At 46.5% G+C, this 13,506-nt stretch overlaps 1 protein-coding gene across 50 annotated transcripts in view; it reads left to right on the forward strand.

Moving 5' to 3' along the window:
• LOC139233716 (CUGBP Elav-like family member 4) overlaps positions 1 to 13,506 on the forward strand; it is an 831,346-nt gene that overhangs the window by 766,952 nt on the left and 50,888 nt on the right. For 25 of the 50 annotated variants that reach the window (XM_070864155.1, XM_070864176.1, XM_070864151.1 and 22 more), the window contains one exon: positions 13,282 to 13,407. In XM_070864155.1, the coding sequence (XP_070720256.1) occupies positions 13,282 to 13,407 (126 nt within the window). Of the gene's footprint in view, positions 1 to 13,278; positions 13,408 to 13,506 lie in introns of all 50 variants that reach the window. The other 25 variants (XM_070864153.1, XM_070864149.1, XM_070864172.1 and 22 more) reach the window with 1 other exon arrangement.

Consider the following 13,506-nt stretch of genomic DNA (forward strand, 5'->3'; position numbering starts at 1 on the left):
GCACATAAATCCAGGCTGACACTCCAGTGCAGTGCTGAGGGGGCGCTGCACTGTCAGAGGTGCTGTCTTTCGGATGAGATGTTAAACCGAGGCCCCGTATGCAGATTATCTGGTCATTATCACATTGCTGTTTGTGGGAGTTTGCTTGTGCATAAATTGGCTGTCATGTTTCCTACATTACAACAGTGACTACAATCTAAAAGTACTTCATTGGCTGCAAAGCGCATTGAGATGTCCGGTGGTCGTGAAAGATGCTATATAAATGCAAGTCTTTCTTTAATCAATCAATTGGAAATTTGAATAACTAGGATAGGAAGAGGTGCGGGGATAAAGGGATCTTTGAATGAATGTCTTTTAAGGCATTAATTGTTAGTTTGGGATTATTGTGTTTGTTGATTTACTGCACGGTCGATGATTAAGCATTAACCAAAATGAAAGATACTATACACCCATGCCATTAAAACAAAATGTATTGCTCAAGCAGTTATTAAATCTGATGACTTTTCTGATGGTTCCCAGTTCCTTGTGTGAAATAATCAGATTTAGGTCTGCGGACATCTTTTGGGCTTTGGCACTTCTGCATCTTTACGATTCAGACGCAAGTATCGACAGCTCCCTCAGGTCCCTTGAAACGGGCAAAGCAATTTAAAATAAAAAGTCTCTGCCAAATTACCATTACAATCTTTGTGAAAGGTGACGGGCTTACCTTACAGTGATTCTGTTCCAAAGTTGCTCGTGTTTGTTTACTTCATGATGAGGGGACACCTTAAACCACTTCCTATTTCCTTTGATGGAGGGGGGAAAGGGAGAAGGGGGTGGGGGAGGGCGGGGGAGGAGGGTGAAGGGGATGCGGAGTGTAAAGGGAGGGGAGGTGTAGATTATGGGGGGTGAGGAGGGGAAAGAGGGGAAGCATAGGGGGTGGGGGTGGGGGAGGGGGACGGGAAAGAGGGGAAAGCATAGGGATGGGGGAGCAGAGGGAAAAGGGTACAGGAGGGGGAACAGGAGGGGGGAAAGGGAGGGGTAGCGGATGGGGAGGGGAGGGGTGGGAGAAAGGGAGGGGGTGGGGGGAGGGGAGGGGAAAGTGAGGGTGATGGAGAAGGGGGAGGGGGAAAAGAGAAAGGGGTGGGGGAAGGGGAGGAGGTGGGGGAAGGGAAGGGGTGGGGGGAGGGTAAAGGGAGGGGAGGTGTAGATTATGGGGGGTGAGGAGGGGAAAGAGGGGAAGCATAGGGGGTGGGGGTGGGGGAGGGGGACGGGAAAGAGGGGAAAGCATAGGGATGGGGGAGCAGAGGGAAAAGGGTACAGGAGGGGGAAGAGGAGGGGGGAAGGGAGGGGTATCGGATGGGGAATGGAGGGGAGAGAGGTGGTGGGGGAAGGGGAGGGGAAAATGAGGGTGAAGGAGAGGAGGAGGGGAAAGGAGAAAGGGGTGGGGGGAGGGGTGGGAGTGGCAGATGAGGAATAACTGCCCACTTCAGTAGATATAAAGGTCTTTGAATTTATTTTGGGATTCATGGTAATCCAAGATTAAACGCAAGAGGACTAAACTTAATAAAGTTCAGGATAACTTTATATACAGCAGTTAAAGCTTTGCTTACAGACGCCATCTTGAAAACATAGAAAACATAGAAAATAGGTGCAGGAGTAGGCCATTTGGCCCTTCGAGCCTGCACCGCCATTTAATGAGTTCATGGCTGAACATGCAACTTCAGTACCCCATTCCTGGTTAGTGCAGTCTGGATTAAACCAATCACTTGAGGCCAACTTTGTCAAATGCCGATTGTCAAGTGATGTTTCTAAATTAGATACGCATATTGGTATAACATAACTGAACAAAAGAGCATTTATAAATCCTTGTGCTTTGTTATTAAAGCTTTTTCGAAGGCTAGGTTTTTGCTTATGGCGGCAGGGGTGAAGTTTACACATTCCTAAATGTAATCTCCAGTAGACGATAACAATCGAGCAAATTCTACTCTCTCACTCATCCCTATGATCACATGGCTAAAAATCCCACCAGATACTTGGCTGTTCAGCTGCACCCTTTTGGGTATATATTGTATGAATTTCTATATCAAGTACTTTGCAGACATGCTTAACTGCTGTGTAACTAGATTAGGTGTTGGTCATTTGAAGCCCTGTTCCTGACAAATACCTGCTCCGGGATGGAGCCCGCTTGGATTGTCAAATATTAATGAGCGTCAAGGAACCAAGTGCGACTACAACCATTTTTGTGGGTTGGACACGTGCTGTGCTCCAATTCTGGCCTCTTGCGCATCCCCAATTTTACCAGCTCCACCATTGGTGGCCGTGCCTTCAGCTGCCCGGGCCCTAAGCTCTGGAATTCCCTCCTTAAACCTCTCCGCCTGTCTCTCCTCCTTTAAGACGCTCCTTAGAACCTACCTCTTTGACCAAGCTTTTGGTCACCTGCCCTAATGTCTCCTTATGCGGCTCATTGTCAGATTCTGTTTGATAATCGCTCCTGTGAAGCGCCTTGGGACGTTTTATCACGTTGAAGGCGCTATTTGAATATAAGATGTTGTTGTGCGACATTGGCAACAACCACATCAGTGTGTGCCGGTGAAATGCCCCTATTTCAGTAACCTGAGGTTAGCACCTTGGTTGAGGTGGTTGGAAAAGAAATTTCATAAAAATGTGTTGATGCGATTGTGTTGCACCTTGTGATGTCAACCCAATATACTTATACCCAGACTGGTGACTAAAGTAGTGGTGACATTGGTGGAGTAGCGGCTGGATAACTGCTGTACTTTTGTCAGTCATGAAAGGTAACAGAACCACTAAGTACCCATCCGCAGTATCCTCCATTTATCTTGATAGCACAAGGGCTGTTTATAGCACAAGGGCTAGCTTGTTTTTGTTGTAATTATCTGCACATTTTAGGTGTCAGCCATGGCTCAGTGGGTAGCACCCTCTCCTCTGTGACCAGAAGGTTGTGGGTTCAAGTCTCACTCCAAGGATTCGAGCCAAAAAATCAAGGCTGACACTCCAGTGCAGTGCTGAGGGAGCGCTGCACCGTCGGAGGTGGCATCTTTCGGATGAGACGTTATACCGAGGCCCCTTCTGCTCTCTCAGGTGGACATAAAAGATCCCATGGTGCTATTCAAAGTAAGAGCAAGGGAGTTATCCCCCAGTGTCCTGGCCAATATTTATCCCTCAATCGACAAAACAAAAAAAAAAGATGATCTAGTCAATATCTCATCGCTATCTGTGGGAGCTTGCTGTGCGCAAATTGGCTGCCGGGTTTCCCGCATTACAACAGTGACTACATCAAAACAGTACTTCATTGACTGTAAAGCACTTTGGGACGTCCGGTGGTTGTGAAAGGCGCTGTATAAATACAAGCCTTATTGAATTTATTTATATAGTTAGTCATTCATTCATGGGCAGTCCCTCGGAATCGAGGAAGACTTGCTTCCACTCTTAAAATGAGTCCTTAGGTGGCTGAACAGTCCAATACGAGAGCCACAGTCCCTGTCACAGGTGGGACAGATAGTCGTTGAGTGAAAGGGTGGGGAGTCTGGTTTGCCGCACGCTCCTTCCGCTGCCTACACTTGATTTCTGCATGCTCTCAGCGACGAGACTCAAGGTGCTCAGCGCCCTCCTGGATGCACTTCCTCCACTTAGGGCGGTCTTTGGCTAGGTTTGGCCAAAACATAGCTAGTGCTCCATGCTTAGTATTGAGCAAACAACCTGACCAGAGCCTTGCAGACTGAATAAATGAAGCAGAGTGAATCATTTCTATAGTCGGCTGATGAATCAAATTGGGAAGACCCACGTTTGTTTCCTTGGCAGCTGGGAAACATGAAAGCCGCTCGATGGAAATGAATGTCATCGTTGGGACTTGACTTCCCGTGTAATGATGGCGTTGAGGTCTAGCCATTACCATGGTAACAGAACAGACAAGACACCTCTGCGCAGAGGGGGCACACCACAAAATAAATCAGATGCCCATTCATTTTTAATGACACTGGTGTCCCCAAGGCATACTCAATTACAAGGGGGCTCTGTTACAGACTGTGGTTCACACTGTGTTCCCCCCACTCCACCCCACCCCGCCTCCATCCGTCCACTTAATACATTCAGGCGCTTTGAATGAGAAAGTAGGCTCCAATTTCAGGCAGAATGAACATCCAGCAATGGCCTCTTGGTCCGCATGAACTGTGCATGTCACAAGCAGGCCATTATCTGGTTGGATGAGGATAGTACTTCTGCAATATTGCAACGACTCAAGCGGCACTAATTGGCACATGTTTCCTGGCAGAGTCAGAGTAGCCCAATTTACTTTGGTGCATCACATGACATTATGTGGCCCCTTCCGTACCTGCAAAACATATGATAAAGATGTAAGGGATTTTTTAATAAAAACTGCAAAAGTGCATATAATTTATATGCGCGCGAGACCGTATCTGGTTCGTGACCAACATTCTTTCATACTGCGTCACTTCACTGCGTATGAGTTCTCAGGTGTTTTTTTTTGCTTTGTTTCCTTGCGGATTAAGCCCATATCAAGGTGCGATGAATAATTGCCACCAATTAGAATGCAGACCACCGTCAAGGGCTGCCAGTGACCTTGACAATAGCTCAAGGGCGAGGCTGGCCAGCGGACAGGATTGAGACAGGAGGTGGCTACACTTTCAGGCAGCAGCCAGGCTATTAATGGAATTTGGACTGGAACAAAATAAATGTTGGACTCGGGCAAAGGGCCTGGCCACGGATGGTGCGATTCAAGCACGGATAGGGTGAAGGAATGTCTTCTCCTGAATTGCCACGTGTAATGTATTGTGTTCCTAACACAGATGAGGCTGCACACAGGGAGGTTAAAGTAACAGTGACCTCAGTCTTTAATAGGACACTCCAGAGTGAGGAACAGGCCTTAGGGGCCGGCTTATATACAGTGCTCCCAAGGGATGCTGAGATCCTTTGGGACTTCAGGGGATGAGCTCCTTGGTGGTGGAACATGGGAGTGCATGCTTTACAGATACATAACATAATGTATTTGCTTCATGGGTTCTTTGCTTAAGAATTCATAGCAACATCATCATAGGCAGGCCCTCGGAATTGAGGAAGACTTGCTTCCACTCCTGAAGTGAGTTCTTTGGTGGCTGAACAGTCCAATACGAGAGCCACAGACTCTGTCACAGGTGGGACAGACAGTCGTTGAGGGAAGGGGTGGGTGGGATTGGTTTGCCGCACGCTCTTTCCGCTGACTGCACTTGATTTCTGCATGCTCTCGGCATTGAGATGCGAGGTGTTCAGCGCTCTCTCTGATGCACTTCCTCCACTTAGGGCAGTCTTGGGCCAGGGATTCCCAGGTGTCAGTGGGGATGTCACACTTTATCAGGGAGGCTTTGAGGGTGTCCTTGTAGCATTTCTGCTGCCCCTTTGGCTCGTTTGCCGTGAAGGAGTTCCGAGTGGAGCACTTGCTTTGGAAGTCTCGTGTCTGGCATGCGGACGATGTGGCCTGCCCAGCGGAGTTGATCGCGTGTGGTCAGTGCTTCAATGCTGGGGATGTTAGCCTGGACGAGGACACCGATATTGGTGTGCCTGTCCTCCCACGGGATTTGTAGGATCTTGCGGAGACATCTTTGGTGATACATGGTCTAGCAACACATTGCTATTAAGAACTAGTTGGTTTATTAGCAAAAAGTTTAAAATCACGCTACACATTACCAGTTCATCCACCAGGCTCACAACCACCTGCCTCATCGTGGATCCCCTGAACTCAACTGCCTGGGGTTTTATGGGGTCTTGTGAACATCATGTGACTGGCTCAGCCACTCACAACTCAACAGCTCTACAACTAGCTCTACAAACCTGTGAGCAGGCCCACAGGTGCGTACATTACACCATGTAATCCTAAATATCACAATGGCAGTGGTTTGCCGCATATCTCTCAGATCATCCCATAAGCGGTACGGTAACCTAGTGGTTGCTTTACTGGGCAAGTAATCCAGAAGCCTGGACCAATGATCTAGAGACATGAGTTCAATTCAAATTCAGTTAATTAAATGAATCTGGACTAAAATGCAAGTGTCCGTAATGGTGAACTGCCAGATTGTCATAAAAACCCATCTGGTTCACTAATGTCCTTTAAGGAAGAAAATCTGCTATCCTTACCCGGTCTGGCCTATTTCTGACTCCAGACCCACAGCAATGTGGTTGACTCTTAATTGCCCTCTGGACTAGCAAGCCACTCAGTTGTAACAAACCGCTACAAAGAAATATTCCGGACTGCAGCGGTTCAAGAAGGCGGCTCACTACCAAATTCTCAAGGGATGGGCAATAAATGCTGCCCACATCCTGTGAATGAATAAAAAAATATATTATTTTGCTTTGTGTTTTAAAATTTGAAAGCAAGGCTGCCCGAGAACTGAAACCTTCTGCAGGATTTCTTCCGCGGCACATCAGACTGATTCTGGGTTGGGATTTTAAATCGAGATTGTTACCCATTGCGCCCTCTCACAATGTCACAGAAGGAATTGTACACTTAATTTAAGTTGTCTGCAAGCTTCTGGCCTGGCATTTTAAGGCATAAGGCATGGAAACTAGGAGGAACTGAGGAAAATCCTAATGATTAGCTATCTCCCTTTAACATCATTAGGATTATGTAATAACTATCTGTCAGCTGAGGCTCAATGGGCAGCACACTCGTCTCTGAGTTAGAAGGTGGTGGATACAAATCCCACTCCAGGGACTTGAGCACGTAAATCCAGACTGCCACTCTTCAGTGCTGAGGGAGTGCTGCACTGTCGGAGGTGCCGTCTTTCGGATGAGACGTTAAACCGTCTACTCTCTCAGGTGGACGTAAAAGATCCCACAGCACTATTTAGAAGAAGAGCAGGGGAGTTATCCCCGGTGTCCTGGGGCCAATATTTATCCCTCAATCAACATAACTAAAACAGATTATCTGGTCATTATCTCATTGCTGTTTGTAGGAGCTTGCTGTGCACAAATTGGCTGCCGCGTTTGCCACATTACAACAGTGACTACGCTCCAAAAGTACTTCATTGGCTGTAAAGCGCTTTTGAGACGTCCAGTGGTCGTGAAAGGCGCTATACAAATGCAAGTCTTTCTTTAATTCAGAAGATTACAGTTCACCAAGGTCTGTTGGACTGAGTTGGACTTGAACCAACTGAAAGCCAGCTACAAACTGCAGCCATTCTGTGAATCTGTGAATAGGCAGCATCAGGACTGCTCTCAAAATCACCTTTTTTTGTGATGACACTGTCTACTGTGGAGGCACAACCACTGTAATATTTAATTGAGCTCCACCTAGTGGACTGCTGATGTGATAACAACAACTGATGTAATAACAATGTGTCAAGGTCAGATGATCACAGTTCTGTTGGGAGCCATCTTGTAGTGAGTGTGCTTGAGTAGCTGTGTCAAAGATTTCACACCAGAGTTTTCTATGGCTGAACATGGGCTAAGTGGCCTCTCTTAGCTGCATTCACCTTTCTGAGCTTTTTGAAGAGCTGTGGCAATTAAAGATTTAGCAATCAGAACAAAACAAAGTCCAACTGATTGGGAACCAGTCCTGCCTGTTCAAGTTCCCAACATTTGGATCCGAATTGGGCTAACCCGTGCAAATTTTTAAATTGCCAGTTGAATCTTTAAATGTGGATACAGGGGACTTAAAAAAAAGCAAATGAGATTATGGATGCGACGGCTAAGGATATACAAAATAAGCTAGATAAAACATTGCAAATGGGCATAACGGGCAGATAAATTTCAATATGGGTAATATATTGCACATTGGAAAAAAAAAATGAGTGACATACATATTCAAATTCTGTCAAATGAACTATCGGATCTAGAACTTAACAAGCCCAGTCACTGCAGGAAGAGTCAACAATCGAAATAGCGGTTTAATCATCTGTCCGACCTTATCATTATATGTAATCTGCATTCAACTGCGTTTCCCATTACCATTACATCGCACGCTTAATCCTTCAAATATATATTACATATTTTCATAACAATTTTGTTCCGGCTCATAAACTTTAAGGCAGACTAACAAGATGTTCCCGTCTCGTTATTACATGGACATTAAGGCACCAAGACTGTGCACCAGTCGGTTTCCTCAGGTATCTACTGGTCTGTCACCAGAGTTACATCTGGATATCGCTACAAGCACCGTGGATTTTCAGGGTCATTATAATTGCAAGGTTTATTTTATTTTACAAATAAGGGGGAAAAAACTCTTAACTTTTTTTTTCATATTCATCAAGAATCTTTCATCCCATCAGTAGAGTCAGGGAAATAACAGTACAGATGGAGGCCATTCAGCCCATAGCGCCAGCACAGGTGCTAATTCTTCAGTTTGAGCCATTGATTCTCATCCCATTTCCCTGCCCCCTTTCAGTTACTCTTTTGTACTTTTTCTTTTCAAGTATTAATCTGCTTCCCATTTAAATAATGATACAGTCTCTCCCTCATTATCCACTCCACAAGATCCTGAAAATCCCCTGGGAGGATGGACACACCGTCAGTGTCCTCGATCAGGCCAACATCCCCAGCGTCGAAGCATCGACCCACGCTCGATCAGCTCCGTTGGGCGGGCCACATCGTCCGCATGCCCAACACGAGACTCCCAAAGCCAGTGCTGTATGCGGAGCTTCGACGCGGCAAGCGAGTCCCAGGTGGGCAGAGGAAACGTTTCGAGGACACCCCCAAAGCCTCCTTGATAAAGTGCAACATCCCCACCGACACCTGGGAATCCCTGACTCACGACCTCCCGAAGTGGAGGAAGAGAACATAAGAACAGAAGAAATAGGAGCAGGAGTCGGCCATAGGGCCCCTCGAGCCTGCTCCGTCATTCAATACGATCATGGCTGATCCAATCATGGCCTCAGGTCCACTACCCTGCCCACTCCCCATAATCCCTTATTCCCTTATCGGTTAAGAAGAGCATCCGGGAGGGTGCTGAGCAACTCGAGCCCCATCGCCGAGATCAAGCAGAAACCAGGCGCAGACAGCGGAAGGAGCGTGTGGCAAACCAGACTCCCCACCCACCCTTTCCTTCAACCATTGTCTGCCCCACCTGTGACAGAGACTGTAATTCCCATATTGGACTCCTTAGTCCCCTGAGAACTCACTTTTAGAGTGGAAGCAGATCTTCCTCCACTCCAAGGGACTGTCTATGATGATGGTGATCCACATCTAGCACAGCATTCCATGTTCTAAATAACCCTATTTGCCAAAATAATTCTTCTAATTGTCCCGTTCCATTCTACCCATGGTAATCCTGATTCTGTGTATCTCTTTACCATTTTGACAAGCTGTGGAAACAAACTTTCATTATTTATTATCTCAGAACCTTTTCTAATTTTGAATATCTCCATTAGATTCCCCATTAACCTTGTCTGTTACAGGGGTGAAGCCTCGATTTTTGAGCCTTTCTTAATAACTATAACCTTTCACTTCTGGTTTCAGCCAATGTCTTGTACACATTTATCTTCTGTTTACTTTTCTATTCAATACCACATGTATAAAATCCATGATCTCGTTTTTTTAAGCCTGCTTCGCCACATTTAAAGATTGATGTACATGCACCTGTGGAGCTCTCTGTTCCTCCTCTCTGTTGAAATCCTTACTGCATAAAATATATTTCCTCTTAGTCCCCCTTTTTCACAAGATGTGCGACTTCACATTTCTTTGCATTGAACTGCATTTGCCACTCATCTGCCCACCCTCCCAAACTTCTCCAGCACGGAGTTAGATTTAAGGAGCAATAAAACATTAAATCACTAGCGGTAATCTTCAAAAACATTCTTGAAATGTCTGTGGAAGGTAAATTCTTAACCTTTTCTTGACATCATTAACTCTTCGAATGCTGGGGCCAAGTTAACTTTCCTGGGTGTGTACTTGTTCCAAGGGCTGCTGGCTAGGGTTGTTAGCAACCTTCCTGTTTTGATAAGATTGTATCCATCTTTGCTCTCCTGGCTTTTAATTAGCCAAGATGAGGAAACATAAGGAAGCCAGCCAAAGAAATGGTCGGTGCAAGCTTGTTTTCAATAAGAACTCATCGTTGACCCCATTGCAGACTCTGTTAACTTGAGCTCATCCAAAACTCGGCTGCCTGTGTCCTAACTCGCACCAAGTCCTGTTCATCTATCACTCCTGTGCTCGCTGACCAACATTGGATTGGCTCCCAGTCCAGCAACCCATCGCTATTAAAATTCTCATCCTTGTTTTCAAATCCCTCCATGGCCTCACCGCTCCCGAAAGCTGTAACCTCCGACAACCCTCCGCGATCTCTGACCTCCTCCAATTCTGGCCTCTTGCGCACCCCCAATTTTTAGCGCTCCACCATTGAGGGCCGTGCCTTCAGCTGCTTAGGCCCTGAGCTCTGGAATTTCCTCCCTAAGCCTCTCCATCTCTCTGCCTTCTCCTCTAAGATGTTCCTTAAACCCTACATGTCCTACTATCTCCTTAAGTGGCTCTCTGTCAAATTTATTTTGGTAATGCTCCTGTGATGCATGGCAGATGCAGTATAATGCAGATAAATGTGAGGCTATCCACTTTGGTGGCAAAAACAGGAAGACACTATATTATCTGAATGGTGACAGATTAGGAAAAGGGGAGGTGCAATGAGACCTGGGTGTCATGGTACATCAGTCATTGAAAGTTGGCATGCAGGTACAGCAGGTGGCGAAGAAGGCAAATGGCATGTTGGCCTTCATAGCTAGGGGATTTGAGTATAGGAGCAGGGAGGTCTTACTGCAGTTGTACAGGGCCTTGGTGAGGCCTCACTTTGAATATTGTGTACAGTTCTGTTCTCCTAATCTGAGGAAGGACATTCTTGCTATTGAGAGAGTGCAGTGAAGGTTCACCAGACTGATTCCCAGGATGGTAGGACTGACATATGAAGAAAGACTGGGCTTATATTCACTGGAATTTAGAAAAATGAGAGGGGATCTCATAGAAACATATAAATTAAGAATGTTCCCGATGTTGGGGAAGTCCAGAACTAAGGATAAGGGGTAAGCTATTTAGGACCGAGATGAGGAGAAACTTCTTCACTCAGAGAACTGTGAAGCTGTGGAATTCTCCACCACAGAAAGTTGTTGAGGCCAGTTCGTTAGATATATTCAAAAGAGAATTAGACGTGGCCCTTATGGCAAAAGGGATCAAGGGGTATGGCGAGAAAGCAGGAATGGGGTACTGAAGTTGCATGATCAGCCATGATCATATTGAATGGTGGTGCAGGCTCAAAGGGCCGAATGGCCTACTCCTGCACCTAATTTCTATGTTTCTATGTGAAGCACCTTGGGATGTTTTGCTATGCTAGAGGCACTATGTAAATGCAAGGTGTTGTTGGCTCTGTGACTGCTCGAGATTCTCTGACTCAGTGAGCAATTCATTATTGCTGCTAATGGGTGCGGAGCCAACACAAGGCACATTCTCAGATTGCAAGCGTATAAGGGAGCCTGTTTTCTCAGTCAGCAGCGAGCATGGCATCCAGCAATCTTACACCAGCAAAATGCTTGTGAAAACTATCAACGCAACAAAGGAATCTTTTCAAGGGTTTTTCTTTTACATACCTGGTGTGCGCAGAGCACTCGAAGGATTCCTGGCGCCCGCCCCCACTCCCCCGATCCGACAAGATATTAAACCGAAAGGCTGCACTGACGCACAGTAATGAGGTCGCACCCTGTCACTTCATCTGCAAGACGGCTTCTTGCGTGAACTGTGACACTTCACGGGGCTAACTTCTGTCAGACATTCTGCCGGGAGATTCAGAGAACGTGCAGACAAGAAGCAGAGTGCGTTAATCTTTTGGAAGACACTGCTGTGGAAGATCTGAATCTCACTGACGCGTAAATAACAAGTTAGAGAGGCATATGTTAGCTTTACTCACATAGTTATTGCTGCCCCTCCCATGTTTTTGATCTCAATGATTGTGTTCATCAGTATTTGTGTAATGTATTTGTTTCAGGGGTTCTTCGCTTAAGAATGCATAGCAACACATTGCTATTGAGAACTAGTTGGTTTATTCGCAAAGGTTTAACAATCACACTACACACTACACACTACACACTACACACTACACACTACACACTACACACTACACACTACCAGTTCATCCACCAGGCTCACAGCCACCTGCCTCATCGTGGATGACCTAGACCCAAGTGGCTGGGGTTTTATTGAGTCCTGTGAACATCACATGACTGGTTAAGCCACTCACAATGCAACAGCTCTACAACGATTTTAAAAGTAATTTTAAAGCAAGTGCCCCTTTTTCTAAGGGCACCAAACCCACAAATTAACAATTAAACATTAAAGGGAACCTTGTCAAATCAAATTAAATTAGAATTTGGTTGTCGTGGGTGATGATGCACTCCAGTCCCTCCGGCGCCCACCTCTCGCGGAAGGCCGCGAGCGTACCGGTGGACACCATGTGCTCCATCTTCAGGGATGTACCCAGGGAAGAGAGGCAGGCAGTCGGGCTGAACGACCCCCTCAACCGCCCGCTGCCTGGACCGGTTGATAGTCCTCTTGGCTTGGCCCAGGAGCTGTCCTACGAGGATGCCTTCCGACCTGCCCGCGCCCCTCCGAACAGGGTGCCCAAAGATCAAGAGTGTGGGACTGAAGTGCAACCCGAAATCGAGGAGCAGCCCCTTCAGATAATGGAAGAAGGGCTGCAACCTCGCATAAAAACAGGGAAGCAACATCTCTACAACTGTTTTATATATAACTTTAAATCAAGTGCCCGCTTTTGGCAAGGGCATTAGAACCCACAAATTTCCAAATAAAACTTTAAAGGAAACTCAGCTCAAATTAAAATTTGGTTGCCGGGGGTGATGATGCACTGCAGTCCCTCCGGTGCCCACCTCTCGCGGAAGGCCGCGAGCGTACCGGTGGAGCAACAGCTCTGCAAACCTGTGAGCATCCTCACAGGTACACACATTACAATCAGGAAACTGTCCGTGCTTCATCCACTTTACTGATTCTCCTTCGTAACTTGCCACATGAGAGCCGCAAAATACATACCAATGACCCCCTCCGCACCTCCCCCCCCCCCCCACCTTTCTTTCTTACAGGGGATAGCTTTAAAAAATAAAGGAAGACTTGCATTTATATAGCGCCTTTCACGACCACCAGACGTCACAAAGCGCTTTACAGCTAATGAATGTACTTTTGGAGTGTAGTCACTGTTGTAATGTGGGAACAGTAATAAAGAGTGCGCCCACGGTATTTTGAAATATGCAGTGACCATTTGACTCCTTACAGGATTAAGATGCCCTTTCTTTGTTTCAGAAGACAGAAAGCTCTTTGTGGGTATGCTGGGGAAGCAACAGACAGAGGATGACGTCAGAAGGCTATTTGAATCCTTTGGCTCGATTGAAGAGTGCACCATTCTTAGAGGTCCTGATGGAACCAGCAAAGGTTTGTCATCTCCACCTACCTGCTTTCCTTAAATATATACACGCGTGCACGTAGAATTCTCTACCGCCTCCCCCCCCCAGAGAGCTGCGGCTACTCAGT

This window comes from Pristiophorus japonicus, chromosome 21, assembly GCF_044704955.1.
Source record: "Pristiophorus japonicus isolate sPriJap1 chromosome 21, sPriJap1.hap1, whole genome shotgun sequence".
Taxonomy (NCBI): domain Eukaryota; kingdom Metazoa; phylum Chordata; class Chondrichthyes; family Pristiophoridae; genus Pristiophorus; species Pristiophorus japonicus.